The sequence below is a fragment of the Heptranchias perlo genome, chromosome 18 (genome assembly GCF_035084215.1).
Source record: "Heptranchias perlo isolate sHepPer1 chromosome 18, sHepPer1.hap1, whole genome shotgun sequence".
NCBI classification, from domain to species: Eukaryota; Metazoa; Chordata; class Chondrichthyes; order Hexanchiformes; family Hexanchidae; genus Heptranchias; species Heptranchias perlo.
The window spans coordinates 27,399,727-27,426,693 of NC_090342.1; the positions used below are offsets into that span (position 1 = coordinate 27,399,727).

At 40.7% G+C, this 26,967-nt stretch overlaps 1 protein-coding gene across 1 annotated transcript in view; it reads left to right on the forward strand.

The window, feature by feature from the left end:
- Window positions 1–26,967, forward strand: part of LOC137334698 (dedicator of cytokinesis protein 4-like) — a 329,737-nt gene that overhangs the window by 276,200 nt on the left and 26,570 nt on the right. The window contains exons 39-45 of the mRNA XM_067999572.1: window positions 6,880–7,021; window positions 12,012–12,178; window positions 12,491–12,577; window positions 12,803–12,979; window positions 15,128–15,211; window positions 17,283–17,402; window positions 26,584–26,705. Of these exons, the coding sequence (XP_067855673.1) occupies window positions 6,880–7,021; window positions 12,012–12,178; window positions 12,491–12,577; window positions 12,803–12,979; window positions 15,128–15,211; window positions 17,283–17,402; window positions 26,584–26,705 (899 nt within the window). The remainder of the gene's footprint in view (window positions 1–6,879; window positions 7,022–12,011; window positions 12,179–12,490; window positions 12,578–12,802; window positions 12,980–15,127; window positions 15,212–17,282; window positions 17,403–26,583; window positions 26,706–26,967) is intronic.

Genomic DNA, 26,967 nt, shown 5'->3' on the forward strand with positions numbered 1-26,967 from the left:
CTCTTTTGTCCATGTTTGGACCAAGGCTGTAATGAGGTCTGGAGCCGAGTGGTCCTGGCCAACCCAAACTGAGCATCAGTGAGCAGGTTATTGGTGAGTAAGTGCCGCTTGATAGCACTGTCGACGACACCTTCCATCACTTTGCTGATGATTGAGAGTAGACTGATGGGGCGGTAATTGGCCGGATTGGATTTGTCCTGCTTTTTGTGGACAGGACATACCTGGGCAATTTTCCACATTGTCGGGTGGATGCCAGTGTTGTAGCTGTACTGAAACAGCTTGGCTGGAGGCGCAGCTAGTTCTGGAGCACAAGTCTTCAGCACTATAGCTGGGATGTTGTCGGGGCCCATAGCCTTTGCTGTATCCAGTGCACTCGGCCGTTTCTTGATATCACGTGGAGTGAATCGAATTGGCTGAAGACTGGCTTCTGTGATGGTGGGGATATTGGGACGAGGCCGAGATGGATCATCCACTCGACACTTCTGGCTGAAGATGGTTGCTTCAGCCTTGTCATTTGCACTTACGTGCTGGACTCCGCCATCATTGAGGATGTTTGCAGAGCCTCCTCCTCCCATTAGTTGTTTAATTGTCCACCACCATTCACGACTGGATGTGGCAGGACTGCAGAGCTTTGATCTGATCCGTTGGTTGTGGAATTGTTTAGCTCTGTCTATAGCATGTTGCTTCCGCTGTTTAGCATGCATGTAGTCCTGAGTTGTAGCTTCACCAGGTTGGCACCTCATTTTTAGGTACGCCTGGTGCTGCTCCTGGCATGCTCTTCTACACTCCTCATTGAACCAGGGTTGATCGCCTGGCTTGTTGGCAATGGTAGAGTGAGGAATATGCCGGGCCACGTGGTTACAGATTGTGCTGGAATACAATTCTGCTGCTGCTGATGGCCCACAGCGCCTCATGGATGCCCAGTTTTGAGCTGCTAGATCTGTTCTGAATCTATCCCATATAGCACGGTGATAGTGCCACACAACACGTTGGATGGTGTCCTCAGTGCGAAGACGGGACTTCATCTCCACGAGGACTGTGCGGTGGTCACTCCTACCAATACTGACATGGACAGATGCATTTGCGACAGGTAGATTGGTGAGGACGAGGTCAAGTAAGTTTTTCCCTCGTGTTGATTCGCTCACCACCTGCCGCAGGCCCAGTCTAGCAGCTATGTCCTTCAGGACTCGGCCAGCTCGGTCAGTAGTGGTGTTACCGAGCCACTCTTGGTGATGGACATTGAAGTCCACCACCCAGAGTACATTTCGTGCCCTTGCTACCCTCAGTGCTTCCTCCAAGTGGTGCTCAACATGGAGGAGGACTGATTCATCAGCTGAGGGAGGACGGTAGGTGGTAATCAGCAGGAGGTTTCCTTGCCCATGTTTGACCTGATGCCATGAGATTTCATGGGGTCCAGAGTCAATGTTGAGGACTCCCAGGGCCACTCCCTCCTGACTGTATATCACTGTTCCGCCACCTCTGGTGGGTCTGTCCTGCCGGTGGGACAGGACATACCCAGGGATTGTGATGGAAGAGTCTGGGACGTTAGCTGAAAGATATGATTCTGTGAGTATGGCTCTGTCAGGCTGTTGCTTGACTAGTCTGTGGGACAGCTCTCCCAATTTTGGCACAAGTCCCCAGATGTTAGTAAGGAGGACCTTGCAGGGTCGACTGGGCTTGGTTTGCCGTTGTCGTGTCCGGTGCCTAGTGGTCCGATGCCGGGTGGTCCGTCCGGTTTTATTCTTATTTTGACTTTTCGTAGCGAGATTTTACAACTGAGTGGCTTGCTCGGCCATTTCAGAGGGCAATTAAGAATCAACCACATTGCTGTGGGTCTGGAGTCACATATAGGCCAGACCGGGTAAGGACGGCAGGTTTCCTTCCCTAAAGGACATTAGTGAACAGATGGGTTTTTACGACAATCCGGTAGTTTCATGGCCATCATTACTGATACTAGTATTTTAATTCCAGATTTTTATGTAATTAATTGAATTTAATTAATTAATTGAATTTAAATTCGCCAGCTGCCGTGGCGAGATTTGAATTCATGATTCTGGATTTTAGTGCAGGCCTCTGGATTACTAGTCCAGTAACATAACCACTATGCTCCTGTATTTCCTGGGCCACAGCCTTTCAATGCCTGCGGAGCTGCAGTCTGAAGGGTCTCCTGCCACCCTTAGGGTACATGTTGGCCCTCTTTTTGTCCACTCCCTCCACCAGGGCCTGCAGTGCATCATCGGAGAAGCGTGGAGCCTGCTCTCACCCTGGTCCTGCCATCCTTCAGGCCATCTTTCCCTCCTCCCAGTGGACTTTTAGGAGGTGCAGGCTGCCAATGATGTGCGCTGAGCACACCACATTTCGGGCTTCCTCATTCTCCGTGCAGCCTCTCAGCAGCGCAGGTATTGCTGGCTGCACGGAGTTATCGTGGTAATTAGTAGGCAGCTCGAAATTCATGCGTTGCCTGTGTAGGGGCCATCCGTCATGGGTTAATAGAAGTTCGTGCTTTCCATGCCCGATAAGAGGCCTTATCCGATTTTTCCCCTAGGTCACCCTGGCAGTATTTTCTAGCAGCTGCAAGGAGAGCAGCATTGAACATTGATCTGGCAGCAGGCCATCTCTTGACTGAGGAAATAATGCATGGCACAGGAAGATTAGAATCGAAAAGGAAGACAATTGTCCTTTATTTAACAATTAAAAATGTTTATTTTTTTAAAATTCTGGAAGAGGGATAACTTGAAGTGATAGTGCTTTATATAATGGATGATCAGTCTTAGTCCCCTTACAATTGAGGTTAGTTTGTGAGATATAAATCTTAACCACTCCAGCTATTTTGTAATCAATAAGGCAAGGAATATCAGAAATTGTTAACAAGCAAATTGATTGAATATATTGAAAACCATTTCTTAAGAAAAATATTTTACAGTGACTTCTTGTCTCTGACTATCGTTACATTTCTCAGCTTTCCTGCTGCACCCCCATTGTCCTTAAATATAAAAGCCTACTTGTGTATTAGGTTGTGGGTGGATTATTAAAACCCACACTAAATATGATTAGTTTAAAGCACATTCGTGTTGACCCCTTATGTCAATGCCAGTGTTATCTCATCGTTGTAAATCCATGTTTCTGAAGGATGATTTCAAATATTTAGAATGCATATTGTATTCTGAATTTACATATTTATTGCATGCCCCCATTGTCAGAGCACCATGGAGATGTTGGTTCTCATCACTGATGACTCATAAGTCATTCAAAAAGGAAGACAATATATGGTTATTTTTTTAAAGGATACTTCCTCTGTTTTCCCTTTATTGTGTTATTAAGCATGACTTGTCATACTGTATGAGAGACGATAGGTGGGTGACCTGCTCCTAGACCTTTACCAATGCTGCTCTAAAACTGGTAGCACAAAGAAATGGCTCCTTGTGACTGTCTGTCCATTTTCCTTTTCTCCGTATAGTGAAACATTTGGCTCTGTCTTTCATCTCCCTCTGGATCGGGAACTCAGCTTGTATAAGACCCTGGATGGAAAAACATAATGAGTTATTAGACCAAACATTCCTTTTGATCAACCCTGCCTTCTGACCACATCCCTCATTTTATTCTGTCCAAAAATCCCTCTTGGATCCATTTATACTATTTGCTTCCATTAATTTCGCTAGTAACTTATTTCTTCGTTTTTTAACCCTTTCTATAAAAAATTCTGCCTTTCTACTCATTTTACTCCTGACATCTTAATTTCTCACTTGTATCTCTAGTATTTAAACTCTTCTCTTTCTTAGCTTTGTTAATCCATTCATAATTAACCAGTTTGGTCCGAATGCAGTTGTCAGCACACTGCAATATTAGCATGTACCTAAATATCAGTTACTGCCTCAATGTATTTTCTACAAAGCTGAGTACTCTTCCAAATATATGGAAAACTGTGAAGCATGGTCTTTACAGTAGTGGCTACACTACAGCATTAGTCTCATTGGCCCCAGGTCATTTTTTGGGGTGAGTTTTGGTGTCAGTTCAAAGCTCACCTGCTGCAGCCAAAAACAGGCCTGGGATATTTTTAACTCACAGGCCTCATTATAACCTCAATCAAGCGGATTTCCCACTCGATTTGCTGAACTGAGAAACCCACCCACTTTCGGAGTGCAATTTTCCGGTCGGTCAGCCAGAAACCTATTTAAAGTGGGAACGCATCTCATAGCGAGGTTGCATTCCCTTCTGCAAGACTTCACTGTTGGAGTAATGGAGGAAGAAAGTGCTGAAAGATGAGTCGTAGGCAAGCCTTCCTGGAGGTGCTGCTGGAAGAGGTCAGGGCAAGGAGGGAAGTTCTCTTTCCAGCCAGTATCTGAAGGATCCAGAAAAACTAAGTTGTCCAGGCATGGACAGAGATTGTTGAGGTTGTCAGCTCCAGGAGCATCACCCAGCAAGGCCTGGATACAGTGCAGGAAGCACTTCAATGACTTCATAAGGATAGCAAGGGTGAGTACAGTTCTTTATTTCTCCAGCTCTCTCAACAACACATGGCAACGGTCCTTCCCCCGCCCACCCCTCCCCCTTACCACCATTCTCAACAATTCCCTCCCTTCCATCACATCCTTCAACAATCAAGCACAAAACCACACTGTACCACTTCTCATTCTCATTCCAAGCACTCATGTTTCTTGCTCCCTTCACAGCACCCACTAAAACCATTCTCTTCTCACTTGCTAGCCTTTGCACAATCACCAACGTCTCTCATGGGACCTTCCTCACTTCACACTCCACACACCTCATTTCAATTCCATGTCTCCCCATCATTATCGCCTTTTGTTTCTTCTCCCTCAGCATCTGCAGAACAAGCTGAAGCCCAACACATTTGCATTCTCCTTTGTACAAGATACTCACTAACTCCCACCCTCTTTGCAGGACAAGGCAGCACACATCAACAGGGAGAGGACTAAGACTGGGGAAGGATCACCCTCCCTCATGGTACTGTTGGAGCTGGAGCAGCAAGTACCCTGATCAGTGGCCCTGCAAGAGCTGTCAGAATAGGACATTTTGAGGCTGGGAGCTTCTGTGAACAGCGTCTCCAATTATCGCTAAAAGCTCTTCATGAACCTCTGAGAAACGAACAACCACGCAGCTTGACTAGATCAGGCTGCATTGTGATACCTGTCAACTGCTACTGCCCAGTCTCTGAGTGCCATCTTAACTCGTTCTTTCCTCTAGGTCCTTTTCAACAACTGCAGCCCCCCCAAAGAAGACACCTCAGAGTTGTAGGTTCCTTATGAGGTGGCAGTGTCATGTGCTCCAACACTCCCAAACACCAACACAGATATTCACACCCTGGCTGGGTTAGGGAATGAGATAGAGGGGTATGCACATGGTGAAACACCTAACACTAGAGAGCAGCAGCTGGTACTGGTAGCAAGGACAGCCCAGGAGACAACTCACCATAGGGCTAAGTCTCTCCACTCCAGGGACACTGGAGCCGGACCCTCACGACAGGAGTCAGTGTTCACAAATTTTGCAGCTTTGGTGGAAGCTCAAGCAGCTGTTGTGCACAACTCTGGGCTGAAACCTGTTCTCTGCCTTGAAGAGGCAGATGTCCTCCTTGGACAGATTGATAGAGAGGATGGAAAGGGACTTTCAAGGCATCACTCATCTTCTGCAGTGTGCACTCCACCAGATGAGTGAAGTGCTGAGCACTAACCCCATGGGAATGACGGTGGTTGCAGTGGGAACAACACGTGTTGCCCTCTCTGCTGCACTACCCTTTCAACCAAGACCAACCACGGTGCCACAAGGCCAGCTGGGCCACAGCATTTCCGACCTCAGTCAGCTCCGGAGTCAAAATGGGAACTGGGCCATGAGTCAATTTTCCTGATTTTAATCGCTCACCCGCCCCATTCCCGGCTTCTGTAAAGGACGGGCAGATGCTCTGCAGGTTACCGCACCTGTGGTGGACAGAAATCTACCCCATAATTGCAGTGGATGAATTGAATCTTAGTTTAGACTTTGAGAATGAGCTTTAGTAGTCTTGGCCAAGAAGCATTTGGGGCAAATACGTTCCGGCGCTACTGAAGCACGGAATCTGTGGAGGTGACAGTCAAGTGGATTGTGACTCCTTCAGCCTATTGATCAAGAATCATAGTGTGGATGTGGACCCAGACTTGAGAGGGGGATGCAATGAGGTGTCTCATGGGAAGGGGGAGTACAAATGTCCATTTTAATAATGTAATACAAAATAAACAAGAAATTAACCCTATATGTCGGGTTTATGCTAGCCCAATTTGGGTTAGTTTTTATTGAGCTCAATCGACTGTGACTTCTGAAGGCTATCCAGTTTTCTAAGCTAGCAAATATGACATGTATTGCATTGAAATAAGATCTGCAGAAAGTATGATTTTGCAGTTTTCAACCATAAATACTAGCCTGGAAAACTAGCAAAAGCTAACACTGCTTCAGAAAAGTTGACTGCTCAAAAATAGCCCTGAATAAAGGCCCATGACATGGGGTTACACTGAAGTTCAGTAGAGCATTAAGCTGCCGGTATAACCAATACTCCATCACTTGGTGCATGCAGCAGAAGACGAGCAAACATTTCAGGGATATTCCTTCATTTCTTGCAGGCTATTGTGAATACGTATTGGTGCTCTCTGGTGCTAAATTTGATTGTTAAATAGTTTTATAATTTTATATGCAGTTGCCAGTCACACAGAGGTACTCTTCACCCCCTTCCCCTCCCCCCCAACCTCTTCCTTTTCTAAATTCCTGCAGCATTTTACATAGGCCTTTCTGCCTGTCGCCACACATCACTGACAAAATGTGTACATCCCTTAGATTGTGTCATACTGTGTTAAGTGCCTGTCAGATAACTGCTTCCTCATCTTTCACTCCCAATAGAACAAGGAGTTTGTCTGTCGAGGACATGATTACGAGAGATTGGAGGCCTTCCAACAGCGAATGTTGAATGAATTCCCACATGCAATTGCTATGCAGCATGCCAACCAGCCTGAAGAGACCATTTTTCAGGCTGATGCTCAGTGTATCCTAAGAACTGCTACCAGACTGGAATGGGTCATAAGTCAACCTGCAGGGGTTCTGTGCTAACGAGTTGTCTTCTTAAACCTTGTTAACTATTGTGTGGAAAGGAGATAGATTTCATCAGTCTTTCTAGTGAAGCCTATATAGATGAAAAATTAGAAAATATATCTAATATATTTGGTTTATGGTAAGAATTCTTATTAATGGAATATTTTTTTAATTGTTTTTTTAGTTGATGCATTAAATATGGAGGATGCTACTAACTTTTAATGAGAAATAAAACTTAATACTACTGCAATTCAAATTGCATGACATGATTGGGCTTCAGTTAGATTTATATGAGTTGACTGCAGAAACCTGTCATCTCAGCCATTACTCCCAAAAAAAAAATCAAAAAAGGGATTGTCCATAAAACTTCCCCTACCCATCTTTATATATTGTCATATATTTCTGTACACACTAAAGACTGAATTTTTTTTTCAGGGTCAAGATGAAGTTGATAAACCACTAAAATGTTGTTTGAGATTTTTGATGTCAGTCCTATTTCTTGCTATCTTAGGCTGCAGTGTGTTACAAAGCTTTGTGTTCAAATACATACAGAATGTGTTATTCTGTATGTATTTTTAATATTATTTTCCTCCTGTTCCCCTCTTCCCCCTCCCCCCCCCCAAAAACAAATAAATTTCCTACCCCCCGCCCCCCCCCACAAATGAGACTCCTCATTCAGAAGGATAGGATGATCCAGTTCCCAAGATGTTGACAGTTTGGGTGTTTGATATGCACCAGAAGGTGCATATTTGGGTATATGAACAATGTGGAAAGGGCACTGGTCAATTCCACCTCTAAGTGACTTGATAAATACCCACATAGCTCATTCTCTTCAAGTCTCTTAATTGAAAGTCCAGCATTGCTGTATCCATTTGATTCAATCTATATCGTATTAAAGTTACTGGTTTCTAAAAATAGAAAGGATCCTTCAGAAAGAAAATTCTTTAAAAAAAATAGTTTCTCTACTTCTCATCTCCCCTGCAGTTTTGTGCAGCTGGCATGATCCATCTTGCAGACAGCTCCAGTGATATCAATAACCTTACTTTATTAGACTCGCAGCAGGTGTGTTTGAGTTATCAGAAAGTTTCCTCACTCTCCACAATCTGGTCTCTGGATGGATATTCTATCAGAAGGAACATATTTATTAGTAGATCATCAGGTTACAGAGGAGCCAATAATTTGCTAAAAAAGCTCACATTGTTAAACTGAACTGAGCAATTTAAGAGCACAACAATATCATTTGTTAAACTACAACGATTACAGTGCACGGTCCTAACTGCTGAGGTTGGATTTGGCTTAAATATGGCATGTTGAGACACAAGCTGTGCCTCATGCTTCAATAAACTCAAGGTTCCTGTTCAAGCATAAAAGATCCTGATGTGTTAGATATTTCAGTAGAAAAGCATGCAGCTATAATGGTGATATAGTATCAACAGAAACTTTTGTAATATACATAACTCATAGAAATGTTTGAACTGGACAATTATTGCCAATCAATTTAGGGAGTTATATGAACTATAATTTACCAGAGTAACTATAAAACTGAAATTCATCTGTACTTTTTTCAAATTGAACAGGATCATAGGCTAGTTTACAATTATAATATTTGACAATTTATGTGAAGAATTTTAGAAGGAAACATTTGTTATGAACAACGCATTTCACCAGTTGACTGTCCAAGGGCTGAAAAGGTATTTTTCTAATTTAATCACAAATTCTGTGCTATTTTAGGAAAAGTAGTATATAATTATGATGTGGCAAAATGTGGATTAGATCTGTTCTTGAACTGTGCATCATTAAATAGTGCAATGATTAAAGATAGAGCAAAAAAATCCCTGTAGTAAAAATAACACAAAACAGATGGCAGTCACTTCCTGTTGGAACTACACATCTTGAAATGACATCTCTGGCAGATAAGATTGTTAAAGTGATTTATTTTAATTTGTTGCCCCCCCCCCAACCCCCTACCCCTCTGTGAAACATGGTAAAATAACGCAGAACATTTTTAATTAGTGAATATACAAAAATGGCTTTTTTTCCTAATGAGTCATAAAAAGGTAAATTACCACCACACTATTTCTCCTACAGTGAGTGACAGCACTGGGAATGCAAAGATACTAAGCTTTTTTATAATATCCATATTTTCTGCTTTCTAATACATTTCAGAATTTGATTTGACCTAACCCATCAATTCAATTTTCATTGCATTGATGTGCCCCACTCACTGTAGTGCAAATGGTATCTGTGATGACAGACATTTTTTGCCACTAATCATGGCATCGTACTGCAATGAGTTTCCATGTTAATAGCTTGTTTTGTCAGGCAAGTGGGCTTACTACTGTTAATATGAAGGAATATATTAGTGAAGGTGTATGTACTGCTGTACAATGTATTTTCTTCTAATTTCCCACTGCTAATCTTTGGTGGTAATAAACCAAGTTTCATTTTGTTTTATCTGTCAATAAAACAGGCTGACAGACAACTTCCAGCTGAATCCCAAGGAAGTACATTGTCATGCTTCAGGCTATTGCTACCAGAGATAGAAAACAACATATTTTCTAAATTACTTTTGATACTGTTTTCAAGGATTAATAGCCAAGTATATTTTAGGGCTATTTACCTGAATGCTTTTAATCTTGTTAGAATGCAAAATTTGAATAAGGATTGCATTTTCAACCTCTGCATCAATAAGTCCATTTAAAAGCTTGCAACTCTAAGAATGTCAAGTCTACTTTGACTCAACAAGGATCCAAAGGACATATAAATACCAGTAATTATTTTTAATTTTATCTTAAAATCCGCAGATTTTTCCCCATTTAAATATTCCTTATTTGGGAAATGGAGGAGGAGAGTAGTTTCTTGAGTCTGAGGACTGAAGTTCATTCTGTCCACCATCAATTTAGCCCAACCCACTGTCATTAAATTTTGAGTCAGTGTTGGTGACCAACTGGGAGAATCATAAGCTGGTGACACTCATCAGCTATTTGTTGGAGGTAGCAGGCAGCACTGGAACGTGACCATGTTGGTTGGATGAGCCCAGTCCAATTCCCAAAGTTTCCTGAATTCCTCATACAAGATCAAGGACAATTTTACCTTTTGAGATGGCCAAAGAGTGTGTGGCATGGGTCAGACTCAACAAAACAACAGAATAATGGCTGCATTCTTCTGAATTGAGTGTGTTTAAATTGGAGGGAGATCCAATTCAATCCAGTATGATAAGAGATTGAGGAATTTTCATTCTAGACACCCTTCATAAACTCCAGCTTGTCCAAACTCTGTCACATGTCCTCGCTGAACACTGGTTTCAGGTCCCCCAAAACATAACATTTAATATCCTTGTCTTCATCTATAAATTCCTCCATAGTCTTGTCCTACCCTAACTGCACAGCCTCCTCCAATCCTCTGACTTCTGCGTGTCCTTTCCCTTCACTTCACTATTGGTGGCCGAGCTTTCCATCATATTCTTTCGAATACCCTATACTTTTCCATTTCCTCCTCCACCTTTAAAACCTTCCTCAAAACCCATCTCTTTGACCAAGCTTTCAATCACCCTTCCTAATCTTTCCCTTCTGGCTTAGCATCCATTTACCTTACCTCTATCTGTGTAGCATCTAAGGATGTTACCTGCATTTAAAGGCGCTATATAAATGCAAGTTGTAATAGTAGTAGTAGATTGAATGGAATTTAACAGCTTCACCAAATTAAATGAAGTGTTGTCTTGATGTTGGACTGCTTTTGAGATTTCCTGTTCAAGCTTCTTTGATATTTTACACCATAGTACTTTGGTAAACTTACAGTGCTCCCCATAGAAGGACTGTCAACATAGAGGAACATGTTAGGAGTAAAATATTATGATTGCAAAATGAGACAAATTGCAAACCCATTTAAAGAACTATGATTACGAGCTGTGATTATTTTAAAGAATGACATGTATCGAACTTTTTAAAACCAAAATCAATAAGTATCAGTCTCATCAGTGAGACTTGAGAGGTCTGCAGAAGGCTCAGTTGGGTGTAGGGCTCCAAAATGCAGAGAAAACAGACAATTTTTTAACTTTAAAAAAAGATGTGATAAACTGTATGACTGAACCTACCACTGGAACTGAAGGGTTTTTTTTGGTTGTTGTAAATAAGTAGAACACCTCCTCGCATTTATCTTTCTATTCAAAGCCAAAGTAAAATTTATGAACATTAATGTCACGAGCCATAAAATGTCCATAAGACAACGGCTTACTTACATTATTACATTATATAGTTTAAGGATGTCTGCTATCCAAACTAAAACTCAATCTATTATCCAATGGGTGGGAAGTCTGTGAGATTTTTTTAAAGTTACACGTCATACATGCAATTTTTCACCCAGGACCCATTCACTCTTTGAGTGGAGCAATGTGTAGTTCAGGTTTACAGTGCTATGCCATCTTGCTATGGTGGCCAGATGTTGTTCTTCTACTTGTTGATGTTATTTAACTTTGGATCTCAACAATTGTGCTAATCTTTTTGGCAATTTCCTGTTTGGTGTATTCCCCCACCTCTGCATGAGGATTAATGTAATAATTTCTCTTTGTTGAATGGTATCTCCTCAATAAATAAGTCATCACAGTCTTTTTAAAACACAGTTTGTAGAGCCAGTTCTCCTTTCAGGACTTGTCTTTAATGGTGCATATTTAGCAAAAGTTTGAACACTGGATTTCAACTGTAATGTTTTATAGTTTACAGTTCTGACAAAAGCACAACAGCTGAATGTTAACTCTTCTATAGATGCCGATGGACCTGGTGCATATTTCCAGCATTTTCTGTTTTAGTTTCAACTGTAATATTTAGTTTTTGTATTTAAATTCTGACTGGTTTGTTAGTGATCTTGGGATTTTTTTAATGCTTCATATCCTGCTTTGCTAATTAATTATTTGGCTTCTGGTAATTTTCTTAACTGCTAATAAACAGATCTGCAGATTTATGCAGTCATTCCCATCCCTGAGAATCACGAGATACTGCAGAAAGAAGCTATACCCGACCACATTAAGAGTTTTTATAGGGTCAACAATATCTGGAGGTTCAGATATGATAGACCATTCCACAAAGGAATCAAAGATAAAGAGAATGAGTTCAAGGTATGTACTTTCCTTGTATGTGAGTACCACTGGAATACATTGAAATGTTTACATTTGAAAATAAGTCTAACTTGATGAGACCGAGTGATGTGGTGATTTAGAATACTGACCCATTACCTCTTAGATCTGAGTTTGAATCCAAGGTTTAATTGTTTCATTGTATTTTCAGTCAATCAGGCATAAAAATTATAAGACTGAAACCTGTAAAAGTTGTTAGTATTAAGGGTTTAATTCATTCCTACAGATAGTGGGTTTTAAAATTGATTTCAGAACATTTAATTCTCTCTGTCTCTTCCCCCTTATTTTTGTCAGAGTCTGTGGGTTGAGCGGACTACATTGACATTGGTTCAAAGTTTACCAGGTATCTCCCGCTGGTTTGAAGTGGATAGACGCGAAGTGGTGAGTTCCAGCAGCCTATTGTAAATTTCTCAACTGTAAAAATGCTGTATTATGGAAAGATGTATCATCATTGTGCTAAGTTTAGACTTAAGCTTTTTTTTAAAAAGTAAAATTATTTTTTTTAAAAGTCAGAAACAAAAGTTACTAGAAGATTCCTACAAATATTCTGATACCTTGTTTTTATTCTTTAAAATAGTCTAATTTTCATAGGAAATCTGTTTCTAGGTTGAAATGAGTCCACTTGAAAATGCAATTGAGGTGCTGGAGAACAAGAACCAACAACTGCGAACCCTAATCACCCAGTGTCAGTCAAGACAGATGCAGAATATAAATCCCCTGACCATGTGTCTCAATGGTGTTATTGATGCAGCAGTTAATGGAGGACTTGCCAGATACCAAGAGGTAAGCTAGAGTGGTGAGGGGAGTGGGAATGGGGGCAGAGACCCAAAAGGTTCTAGAAAATATTTAGCAAGGTAACAAGTCACCTGTTGTCTAAGGTCATTATTGATAACTGTTTCAATGGCTATCTTATTAATATATCAATCCTCTCTTTGGGAAATGGTGGGTGGTTGGAACAATGTTAAAAGCAGCTAGAGAAATTTTTTATCTTCGTGAATTAACTGTTAAAGTCCTAAGCCTCAGTTCATATCAGAAACATGTAGCTTAAAGCAAAAATCCATCCTAGGTCAAATACTGGATATGATAACAAACCAGATTGCTAAGGATAACTATTTCAGTGATTGGCTTTAACTTTCAGGAGAACTTATTTACATACCAATCCCCTTGTTGTCCCAGCGGCTCCAGCATTCTTTGTCCTGTGATTCTAACCACCTTGAGAACAACATTTAATTGAAAACAGCATTTTAATATAAATTATATCAAGACCCCTTCTGTGGCAAAATGGTCAAAAATCCCAAACATGACCAGGAGATTGATGGGCAGTCCAGAGAAAACTAGGTGATATTTAAAATTTAGAAAATTAGGAGTAAATAGCAAAATCAAATAGTAAAAAATATAAACATGGAATAATTTGCCAGTGTAGGCCTCCCAGCCTTCAAGACTTGCTGAGCAGAATGTTTTAGTTCCTGTTTCTAAGATTTTGTATGTTTCCTATGAACCCAACTGTGGTAAATAAAGAACACTTCTATTTAAAATGACAAAGATACATTGTGCATTCTAGTCATACTACAATTTTATCAGCAATGTGCTACTAGTTCATCATCTTTTCTATGTTCCTACCTTTTGTAACTATCTATATGACTGCATTTATCACTAAACATGGAATGTACGAAAGCTAATGGAGCAGATGGTGGCAATTATTCATAGTCTAAGTATCTCTTGGGTACCGTTCCTCATGCTTGATGGATTGCACAAGTGTCCTCAAAGTGTAAATTGTGGAGCATTCACAGCAAATTGAATGCACCTGTGCACTATTTATGCACGGACAATATCTGAGCATACCTTGAAATTGAAAGCAAAAGCTGTGCACTATGTCAAATGGTAAATTTACTAATGCTGTCATGCTCACTAATATTAGAATAGTTCATGGTTTGAGGCCTATTGGTACAGTGCACTGCTTGTTCATAACTCTGAGGGCACAAGTTCATATTGCAATTCTGTAAATGCGAGCTTCTGTATTAGGAGAAGGAACGACTGGGGAATAGGCTTTTCACTGGTGAAAGGGAGGAAAACGTGGAGAGCATGTTATCCTCACCATAATTATGTATCTGAATAGCACGCAGTGGATGTGTTAAAGATCTGGAAGCAAGTTGTTACATGTTCTCTTGATCTAGAAGTGCTGCGTGACATTGAGGGGAAACTCAAGGGGAGAAAATTGGTTCAGTTTGGTTACAAAGTGAATTGCTGAGCTATGGAGGTCAGGAAAGCCCCAGGATCGAATTAGCTAAGCTCAGCCACGGCAATAGTTGAGACATCACAGCTGGCCCTCTGCATTCCTACTCATTATCCAGTGACTCATGCTGAGAAGTACAAGTGTAAGGTGAGGACAGGATCGGGCTCACATGTGAAATCCCTATATCAGATATCATGACAGACAAATACTGTCTAGATTCATACATGAAGAATGGCTGCTTCAGGGAAGTAGCAGAGTGCACCTAGCACCTGTTAAATAATATATTAGCAATTCATGAGGCGAGAAATTTGGGGGTGGAGAGAAGAGAAAATAGTTTTCTATTTGATTAAAAATGCGAGGTGCATTCTTTAAAAAAAATTCAGATAGTTACAGATAGATTTGACCCTATAACCCTAATGCCTGCCCATAATGACCCATATTCCCAAACATCCTTCAGTACCTAATTATAACTAACTTGCATAATTTAAGTTTTCTTGTATTTCTCCAGAAGGGTTTTAATTGTAATCCTTGTATTTTAAGCTATTTCATATATTATTCTGACCAGTTTCTTGGTAACTTGACAATTGTGTTTAATATTGCAAGGCTGCAAACAAACTCCATGGCAGTTTGAGGGAGGGAATTGAGAAGAGCTGGAAAATCTGCAAGAAAATAGCTTTAAGAAGTATGTTTTTTTTCAGGCATTCTTTGTGAAGGATTACATTCTCAACCACCCTGAGGATGGAGAGAAAATCTCTCGCCTGAGGGAACTTATGTTTGAACAGGTAATATACATATGCATTCCCAAAATACAAAATATTCATTAGCAGCAGATAATGGATTTATTTTAAAACTGAGCGAGAATACAAGTGACCCACATATTAACAAGAAACAGATCACAAGATAGATGGGGGAAGCCATTTGGCCAGCTTGGCTCTTTCTTCAAAAAAAAACCCTACATTTGATTCCCCATCTCATTATTAAACTGTCTGTTAAATGAATGTAAGGTTTTTGCCACCATTTCCTATCTGGAAAACTGTTCCAAATGTTGATCATCCCTTGCATGAAGATGTTTTTCTTGATATCTGTCCTAAATTGTCCTTTCACTGGTTTTAACCTATGCCTCTTGTTCCAGTATCTTGGCATACCTTAAAGTAATGCTGCAGAGTTACCTCATGCCATTTAACATCTTGGATACAAACATATGAAAAGAAATGTGAGAAAAGACCATCAAATTCAACAATGCTCACCCTATTTGTTAAATGGTGCAATCTTATGCACCACCCTCCCCAATCATTAGTATTGCTAACTCCTAAGGGTGCCTGCCATTGGTGAGCAAAGTAGCGAACTCCTTCCACACAGCCAAGGAAAGTCCCCAGGGTCAGTGGCGGGTACTTTAAATGAGCCATTCACTCTTGCAATGGTCTGACCACACTTTCTATAAATGGACAAAAAGCCGCAGCCCTGTAGTTTTTTGCTACTGCAGAGACCTCATGCACCTCCCACTCCGAACTCCTGTTGCACTTCATTTCAAGCCACCCCAGAAGATTGTTTTATGAACATCACATTTGAGCTGGGCTCAGATTCCAATTTAATTAACTAGATTTATTTTCTGAAATGAAACAAGTGGGACACAGAAAATGGCACAAGCTTATGTTCAACAACAGAAGTAAATAGCTTGATCTTCTAAAACTACTGTCTGCCCCAGGCAGCAGTGAATGTAATAATTCTCTTCAATAATATTACGTAGCATGTCCCAGCATTCACTTTTGGTTCCATGGTGAATTCTGGATTGACATGAGAAAAATGCATATTGGCTTTTAATGCTTTCTCTGACTGTCCCATCTGCAATTTGATTACATGCATTGCTCAAACAAGGCCTTCTCAGTTGATGTAATTCATAAATTCTTAAACAAAATTCTGTATGGAATTCTTAAACAAAAGCCATTCTCAGAAACCAGACTGGTGGCCATCTTGATCCTTTAAAATTATACAGAGCACAATAAATTCATACAGACATTTACACACAAGGCTAGTTCTCCCTATATGCAGTGAAAATACCATGAAATTTGTCACAGTGAGTATCACTCAGAGGTGGCTCAAATTATATTTTCTATATACTGAGATGAAAGCAATTGTCAACAAATGAATTTGAACTGGGGAAGGTTTGTGCAGTTTTAATGTGCTACCACGTTTGTTCTCTTCTTTGCAATGTGGATTAAAGCCATCTAGTGGCGATACAAATGTAGTATGAAATGCACCTTTAATTATCCTGATTCTTGCAGATTTGGCTTCAACACTTCATTCTCATCCCTGAAAACATCACCATATCTTGAACACTTTATATGACAGAATTTGCAAAAATGTAAAGATGTGAAATAAAAATCTAACAGGAGTGCTCCTCCTGGCTTCACATTAAAACTATGGGCCGCTGCTGGTCACTGCACACTCCTCCTTCCCGATTACCTCCTGCCCCCTTCCCCCAAGACTCACCGAAGGCCCTCAGCTGGCCGATTTGTACTACTACAACCGTGAGCAGCGAGCTGCTTCTGGTACCCGCAGCTTGCTGGTATTACACTCACGAGGCTGACGGACCAATTATCAATGGTCCTGTTGCCGGCCTCATTAGGCACGTGCAGCGTCTGCTGCATCTGGATCGCGCCCCAATTCGGGCTTGATCCAATTTCTAGGCCAATGTATTCACACATGCATACTATAAGAGGGAAAGAAGCAAAGATTTCAGAAAGTAACTATAAAAAAAATAGATGATACTATTAGCTCAAGAAATATGGAGAATTACAATTCCTAAAAAAAATGGGTAACTTACAATCTCTCTTGTGCTTCTCTGTGTTAAAGGCACATATTCTAGAGTATGGCTTGGCTGTGCATGAAAAGTTTGTGCCCCAAGACATGAGGCCGTTGCACAAGAAGCTGGTGGATCAGTTCTATGTGATGAAGTCCAGGTTGGGGATACAGGTATGAATTCACTGCAAGTTGTTAATCAAGTGAATTCCATTATCAGTACTCTTTTATATCTAACTATTCATGTGCCATTTGAATGTTATGGTGGGTATCAATAGAGGGTTAAACTTTGACTATTATATTGAAATTATTTTATTAACCTTGCTGCATCAATGTTTGAACAACTTATAGGCTCAAGACATATGTTAGTAAATTACCAGCAAGTTGCAGAGGTTGCTTGGTTGATCTGATCTAAAGGCAAGCAATAGTAACTATAGTATTATAAATGTTGTTTATTGAAATCATATTTGATAGTTATGCCCTGCTCTCAGGTGATGAGCAAATTTCTCCTTCATACCATTATTTCTTCCCTTTATTTGTTTCTGTGGTGCCTCCCCTGAATAGTTCCTAACATAGAGACAAGTGAGAAGTCACTCAGAGACCGTGAGAAGTCACTCAGAGACCATGAGAAGAATTGAATTGTTGCTGCAAAATTGAAACACTTTTCCTATTTTTGTTGATTTTTCTTTTTGATTTTCCTAGTGTCCCCCTCTCATTTTTCTTCTTTGATCTTTTGGTCTTCTGTGGCACTAAAAATTTATACACAATGAAGAGATATATAATTCTATTTGCATACAAAATGAAGTACATTCTGCTGGATTGCTGCATAATATTCTTAATATTATAAAGTGCGCTTGGTGATGTCTCTTGGTCCTCTCCTTCTTGTTATGCTTTAAAGCTGCTAGTTTATGATTTATGATTCTATTCCAGGCTGCCTGGGATCAGACATTTTGTATAGAATCCCCTTTGCAGTGATACCAGCCTTCAGGAGCCAGTTTTCAACCATTTGGAAGACAAATAATTTGATGTGGGCCCCACCTCCAAATGGATGGTGGAATCTGGGGGGAACACAAAACCAAGTAATTATAGATTTTTTTTTTAAAAGATAAAAATTTTATAATAGCTAGAATATACTGGTTAGAAATAAAGTCAAAATAAAATCAAAGTAAAGTTAAATTAAAGAAGGAGAGAGAATGAGCAGACAAGGGAAGATGGGGTTGCGCAAAAGTAAACGTTGAACTTTTTGAAATTTAAATTGAGAGGCACTGCTTCTCAATGCTGAAAGAGGTATCACTGCCTGTAATCTCTGTTGTAGGGGTATCAGTGAGTGGATGCCATGTGCCTGCAGTGCAGCCTCACAGACCTGGTCTCCTTCCATTGCTTCTTGAAAGAAGTAGAGGAGCAAAGATAGAGGGGATACTCCAATGATAACCCATTGCATCCTATCTAGAATGGTGGGTTGGGGGCGGTGTGTGCTAATGTTAATTGCTGTCCCCTCAGAAATTGGCACAGTGGCAAATGGGAAAATAGGTAGCAATAGCAAAAGAAAAACAAAAAAAAATAACAGAACAAACAGCTAAAGTAACTGAGTAATCCTGTCTCATTAAACTTAGTTCCATCTTCAGGATAGCTCCTCCTAATCCTGGATGCCCATTTTATGCCATGATTAATGTTCATAGTGAATAATCTGGAAATCATGGAAAATGAGGCATATGCTAATATCACATCATTACAGCTTCATTCACACACAGCTACTCATTTTTGGAAACAATAGCGGAAAATCAGGCAGGCACTAAAGTGGGCTGAGATCCAGGGTAACAGGCCCTCACCCCATTTTCCACTCCTGTCTCCTTATTACAGTCCAAAAGTTAGGCCTAACACAGCCAAAAATCTAGACAGCTCTGTCTGTGGTCACCACTGACTCAGCTGCCAGTTGGAGAAAGATCTATAATGGTGTTTTAAATATCTTTAAAAATGGCTGCCAAAATTTTCTGACAAACCTTGGGATCCAATTATGTATTATATCTGGAAATTCTGGTGGTCATTTTTAAGTGAGTTCAAAGGAAAGACCTTTGTGAAGAAAAATATTTCTATTCTCTGTCAATACGCACATCAGAAGCCTAATAATGAAACAATATTATGAAATCTGAGTTATTAGATAAAATCCCCTTCCCTGACTCTCTCTCTGGGAACACTGTTATTGATTTGAAGCATCAGGGCTCTTGCTTCCTCTCAAACCTGATCATAAGTTTAGACTGTACATTGTTGAAGCTTTAATTTAAAGTCAGAATTTTCAATTTGACACTTTTAATCTAGCAGCACTATGGTTAATGGGTGTAGTTTCATGGAAACAACTTACTCAGAGGTTTCCAGTGTTGCTTGGCAATTGATGAAAGACACTTTAAAATTAAGTCCTGACTGTCTGATTTAATGCATTTACTATGCTGAATATTTCCTTTGAAAGTCTCTTTTACACATTTATTATAATATTACCTCACATCTTACAGTCAAAGAGATGTCCTGAATTTCACATAAAACAAAAACACCTGTTAGGACTGTATCACAATCTGTTGGCTGATATGGAATCAATTACACGTCAAAGTTTTTTTTCCACTAGACAGACCATTTATTTAATGTTAGAAACTTGTTAAAATAAGAAAGTGGAAGCATTGATTAACTCATGAATCCGAGCAAAATTGTGCTTTAAATATTAATTATATTCCATTTCAATAACTCAGATTTAATAATATAGTTTCATTATTAGGCTTGTAGGACTTGAAATTCTATGATTTTCTTTTTTATGGGGCAAAAGTGGTGTAGTTCTGTTGTAGAGGAGCGGAATTTGGGGAATAAATCAAATAAACTGGAATTATATCCATTCTAAAGTACTCATTAACTTCCAGTAGAAGTCGCTGTTGGCAGAAGATGCACTTGCCCCTCAAAGTGGTGAAAGGATATAAATGACATACTAATGAGGGCAAAAGCTGCTTTCACAGAAATTCTGACATAAACACCCAGATTGCACCTGCCTTATGTTGCTGAGGGAAGTAAGGGTGGAAATTGCGGAGGTACTGGCCATAATCTTCCAAACATCCTTGGATATGGGGGTGGTGCCAGAGGACTGGAGAATTGCAAATGTTACACCCTTGTTCAAAAAAGGGTGTAAGGATAAACCCAGCAACTGCAGGCCAGTCAGTTTAATCTCGGTGGTGGGGAAACTTTTAGAAACGATGATCCGGTACAGAATTAGCAGTCACTTGGACAAGTGTGGATTAAGAAAGGAAAGCCAGTACAGATTTGATAGAGTTTTTTGATGAGGTAACAGAGAGGGTAGATGAGGGCAATGCAGTTGATATGTGGATATGGACTTTCAAAAGGCGTTTGATAAAGTGCAACATAATAGGCTTGTCATCAAGATTGAAGCCCATGGAATAAAAGGGGCAAGAGCAGCATGGATACAGAATTGGCTAAGTAACAGGAAGCAGAGTGGTGAATGGTTTTTTTGGACTGGAGGGAGGTGCACAGTGGTGTTCCCCAGGGGTCAGTACTAGGACCACTGCTTTTCTTGATATATATTAATGACTTGGACTTGGGTGTACAGGGCACAATTTCAAAAATTGCAGATGACACAAAACTTGGAAGGGTAGTGAACAGTTAGGAGGATAGTGATAGACTTCAAGAGGGCATAGACAGGCCGGTGGCATGGGCAGACACGTGGCAGATGAAATTTAATGCAGACAAATGTGAGGTGATACTTTTCGATAGAAAGAATGAGGAGAGGCAATATAAACTAAAGGGCACAATTCTAAAAGGGGTACAGGAACAGAGATCTGGGGGTATATGTACACAAATCTTTGAAGGTGGCAGGGCAGGTTGAGAAAGCAGTTTAAAAAAAGCATACGGGATCCTGGGCTTTATAAATAGAGGCAAAGAGTACAAAAGCAAGGAAGTCATGATGAAACTTTATAAAACACTGGTTCGGCCACAACTGGATATTGTGTCCAGTTCTGGGCACCGCACTTTAGGAAAGATGGGAAGGCGTTAGAGAGATGAAGAGATTTACTGGAATGATTCCAGGGATGAGGACTTTAGTGGATAGACTGGAGAAGCTGGGGTTGTTCTCCTTAAAGCAGAGAAGGTTGCAAGGAGATTTGAGAGAGGTATTCAAAATCATGAAGGGACTAGACAAAGTAAACAGAGAGAAACTGTTCCATTGGCAGAAGGGTCAAGAACCAAAGGACATAGATTTAAAGGGGATTAGGAAAAGGACAAAGGTGATATGAGGAAAATCTTTTTTTACACAGAGAGTGGATAGGATCTGGAATCCACTGCCCGAGGGGTGGTGGAGGCAGATTCAATCATGGCTTTCAAAAGGGAACTGGATAAGTACTTGAAAGGAAAAAAATTGCAGGGCTACGGGGATAGGGCGGGGGAATGGGACTAGCTGGATTGCTCTTGCATAGAGCCAGCATGGACTTGATGGGCCAAATGGCCTCCTTTCGTGCTGTAACCTTTCTATGATTCTAAGCTGGTAGAAAAGAGGGCTAACTCACCTTCATGACTTGTCAAACCAGGAAATGGTTGAGTTCACAGGCTTTGAATATCCACAAACTTTGTCTGAAATATCAGGTTTGACTGAAGCGATTACAAAAATCTGTTCTCAGATATGCTCTGAAGAATGGATTCTGCAAGCTGCCTTTCAGTTGTTTCAGGCAGGGAAATCTTTATCTTCCCACCCTTCTGTCATGGAGCCCTGACCATGGGGTTCACTATGGGCCCCCCATATACGTCCTTATAATGCAAATGGAACAGGAGCAGGAGCAAGAGGAAATGACACAGACGTGCAGCATAGGGCCTCACCAAAGAAGACCACCACCAACTGGGCAGTACCGTTGCACCATAGACAGCAGACAAGGCAGTCCCTCAAAGATTTCTCAGAAGAGGTCTGCTTAAGGAGACACAGAAGATACTCTGTCTCCCCTTGCAAGTTAACTTCCCGATATCGTCTCAAACAATGAACAGACTTACTTCAGAACACTGGACTTTAAATCACAAACCAACCTAATCCTGCTGCTGAGAACTGCTGAAGATATGAGGCATTTATTGTTCTGAAAGAGACACCATAATTTAGATGAAGTATTGTAAACTAGTCAATCTGCTGTTTTATTTTTTTCTTGCTTCTTAATAAACTTCATTCATAGGCCTAGAAATTTGATCAGGCCTGAAAGCAGGCACATGGGGATGGGGCGCGTGTGCTGAAGGACAAAGTGAAATTTGTGTCGGGAATCAGGGGTACATTAAAAAGCTGTCAGCACCTTTTTAAAGGAGAGACGCACTCTGGCTGCAGACAGCAGGGAATGCTTGAGAACATAGATCCGGCTGCGAAACTTATAGAAGAGGCCCCTAGGTTCTCCGATGCAGCGTTGGTGGCCCTGGTCTATGTTTTATTGTTTGCACAAAGGAGTCTACACCCCATATTACTTCAGACCATAGGAACAGGAATAGGCCGTTCAGCCCCTTGAACCTGTTCTGCCATTCAATTAGATCATGGCTGATCTGTACCTCAACTCCATTCACCCGCCTTTGATCCGTATCCTTTGATTCTCTTACCTAATAAAAAAAACCTCCCATTCTCAGTCTTGAAAATATGAACTGACCCAGCATCTACAGCCTTTTTGTGGAAAAAATTTTCCAGTTTTCCATTACCCTTTGTATGAAAAAATGTTTCCTGATTTCACTTCTGAAAGGCATGGCCCTAATTTTAAAATTGTGTCCCCTTGTTCTGGATTCCTCCTCCAAAAGAAATAGCTTTGTATCTATCCCATCAAAACATTTTAGCATTTTAAACACCTCAATTAGATCACCCCTCAACCTTCTAAACTCAAGGGAATACAAGCCAGGTTTATGCAACCTGTCCTCATAAATTAACCCTTTAAGCCCTGATATCATTCTGGTGAATCTGCGCTGTACCCGCTGTATCCAAGGCCAATATATCCTTCCTGAAGTGCGGTGCCCAAAACTGAACATAGTGCTCCGGATGGAATCTGACCAAGGCTCTGTACAACTGAAGCATCACTTTCTTCCCTTTGTATTCCAGCCCTCCTAAGATAAAGTCCAACAATCCATTAGCATTTTTGATTACTTTTTGTACCTGTGCACTCATATTGCAGCTGATAAGAAACGAGGGCTTGCCAATAGGAGTAGATAGTTCGTGTTGGGATGAGAAAAGTATGAGGACAGGACCTAAATCAAAATGAGGAGCTCCTTCAATGATATCTCTGGAATCACCCAGCATGTCAAATTCTATCATTTTATTTGTAGTTTTTAATCTGTTCATAATATTTGTGTTATAAGAATTGATATTTTCCTGTGCCTAATTATAATCTCTGCAATGACTAGTGCTGATTTGCAGCACTCAGTTGGAGGTGAGTGAGCTGGCTGAAGTCTGTATTTTTTTCTGTGGCTTGGCACCACCGGAGGGGTCCTTTGGTCAGGCATTGCTGTGGGCGGGGGGGCGGGGGCGAACTGGGGGGTTGGAGAATTAGAATGTGGAATGTATGAATTGGCTTATTGTTGGATTACTGGTGTTTGTTAGCAGTGAGGGGAGGGGTTGGGCACAAGCTTACTAGGTTTCTAAGAGATCTCTGCAATTCAGTGTTTTGTGATTCAGTCCTGAATTTGCCTCTTCCTCCTTCCGTCTCTTTCTCAATACGCTTTCTGAAGTAATAAAATTATTAACTTTTACTTAAAGGTTTAGTTGAAAATTTATTGAAATTCATTGAGTTTGTATTCAGATAATTTTCAAAAACACAAATTATCCTCTGTTGAGAAAAATAAGTAATAGAATGTTTCTAATGAAAACATAAAGCTACAACGGCATGTAATTAGTACAGGAGCATGTTTGAAATTAAGCTTTGATTCAGTCTCATACACACTGGGGAAAAAAAACACTCAATATAAACTTTGTCTGAATAAAGCTTTTGAAATTTCTCTAGCTTCAAATCATTTTCAAAAAGCAATGTACTAGAAATAGAGGCGGAAGAGACGCATTGCATCAGTTGGGCTAACTAAGTACAAATGATGCTTACTGGAAAATTGTGCATGTTGCACGTGCTCAGAATGTAAGATCTGCCTCCAGCTAACAGCCACCACTCGAGGCAAAAATATCAAGTTCAAGCACGGATTTTTAGTTGAAGTTTCAAAACTTTACTGAAGAAACTAAAAGCCTCAAACGACAATTCAGTGGATACATTTTGATCATGTCATTGTGAAATATGTAATTTTTGATTTGTTTTATTTTGTTTAAAACAATTTTTTTGACATTAGGAATTTGAGCGACTAAGAAAAAAAAAAGCAGACAATTTATTTTCAAAAAGAATTTAGATTAATTCGATTGGTTCACATTTCTCCATTTTTTTAATTCATAGGTTTGCCTGACATGTTATTCAGGATCAGTTGTCCCTAATAGTTTATTGTTGGCAGTTTTATAGCTGCTTTCCTTTTTTTGATTCAGACACTCCTTCCCCCTTTCGTTCTGGTTTACTACTGTTTTACTTTGAACCATTACCAAAGCATTGATGGTGACAGTGTTGACAGCGAAACAATGCCGACAAAAGCGTGACAACAGGAACTCAGACTGGCAAACAGAACATGTGTGAGGAGTCGCACAACACCAGGTTATAGTCCAACAGCTTTATTTGAAATTACAAGCTTTCGGAGCTTTGCTCCTTCGTCAGGTGAAGTGAAGAGATGCATATAGGCACAGCATATATAGTCAGAGAACAATGCCTGGTGATTACAGATAATCTTTCCAACTGCCCTTTATCACACTTCAGCAGAGAGATAATCACAGCAATCAAAGGAGTGAATGGTGTTCAAACAGGTTAGTCAGGGAAACATTACATCCAAGAATACTGAGGTGGGGTCACAAGGGGTCAAATGAAGCAGATGCTGGGGTTTGTGTTAAAAACAGATAACTTTTTTTTGATGGAAATCGCAGCAGGTCCGGCTGCATCTGTGCATGGAGAACAAGCCAACTACGACTTGAGTCTGGATGACTCTACGTCAGGTGGGGTTACATGTAGCATGACATGAACCCAAGATCCCGGTTGAGGCCATCCTCATGGGTGCGGAACTTGGCTATCAATTTCTGCTCGACGATTTTGCGTTGTCGTGTGTCTCGAAGGCCACCTTGGAGAACGCTTACCCGAAGATCGGAGGCTGAATGTCCTTGACTGCTGAAGTGTTCCCCGACTGGGAGGGAACCCTCCTGTCTGGAGATTGTTGTGTGGTGTCCGTTCATCCGTTGTCGCAGTGTCTGCATGGTCTCGCCGATGTACCATGCTCCGGGGCATCCTTTCCTGCAACGTATGAGGTAGACAACGTTGGCCGAGTCACAGGAGTATGAACCATGTACCTGGTGGGTGGTGTCCTCTCGTGTGATGGTGGTATCTGTGTCGATGATCTGGCACGTCTTGCAGAGGTTGCCATGGCAGGGTTGTGTGGTGTCGTGGTCGCTGTTCTCCTGAAAGCTGGGTAATTTGCTGCGAACAATGGTCTGTTTGAGGTTAGGTGGCTGTTTGAAGGCGGGTAGTGGAGGCGTGGGGATGGCCTTCGCAAGGTGTTCGTCGTCATCAATGACACGTTGAAGGCTGCGAAGAACATGGCGTAGTTTCTCCGCTCCGGGGAAGTACTGGACGACGAAGGGTACTCTGTTGGTTGTGTCCCGTGTTTGTCTTCTGAGGAGGTCTATGCGATTTTTCGCTGTGGCCCGTTGGAACTGTCGATCGACGGGTCGAGCGTCATATCCCATTCTTACGAGGGCTGTACCTATATGCATCTCTTCACTTCACCTGACAAAGGAGCAAAGCTCCGAAAGCTTGTGATTTCAAATAAAGCTGCTGGACTATAACCTGGTGTTGTGCGACTCCTCACATTTGTCCACCCCAGTCCATCACTGGCATCTCCACAACAGAACATGTGCACTAGACACCAGACTTTTACTATATTATAGATTATGGACTTATGGATGTATCCTTGAGTATTTCTTTCAAGTTAAGCCTGAGATAGTTACAAAAACCACAAGAAAGTAATTGTGCTTCTTTTAGATTCAGGTAAGCATGGAGGTTTTTCTTGGTTTCAGCATTTGGGAAGGTCCACAGATATGATTGTTGTGCCAAATCAAATTTAATCTGCAGAAGTTCCAGCTCAGTTTGAGGACTGCTGCCCCCAATCTAAAGTCCATTTACATCAATTTCTGTATGGGAACACAAAGTGTAAACAGTGTTATGTTGCTGTTACAGCTGCATATTTTGTTGACTATATTCTATAATATATAAATATCCTATATTTACAGGACTTTCCAGGATATACCCGTGTGAGCCCTATACACCTAACCAACGGTAGCCCACGTACTTGTAGGAATCCCGCACTGGGTGCTGTAAGCCCAGATGGTGCCAGACTTGTCAACAGACGCAGGTAAGATGATGTCCAAAATAATATTTTTTGTTTCAGATGCTTTCTGCATAAGATTACAGTTTTTCAATTTTATTCAGAGAGCACTGAAGTAAGAAATGTCATGTTATACACATCTCTCTAATTACCCAAGAGAACAGTCAGTTGAAAGAGCAGTACTATATAATTTTGATGTAATTAGTCTCCCTGATAAAATGTAACAATTTAATTCCGATGCTCTGTTATGAACCCTACAGCTCTTCATCTTTTCAAACAATTTCATTTG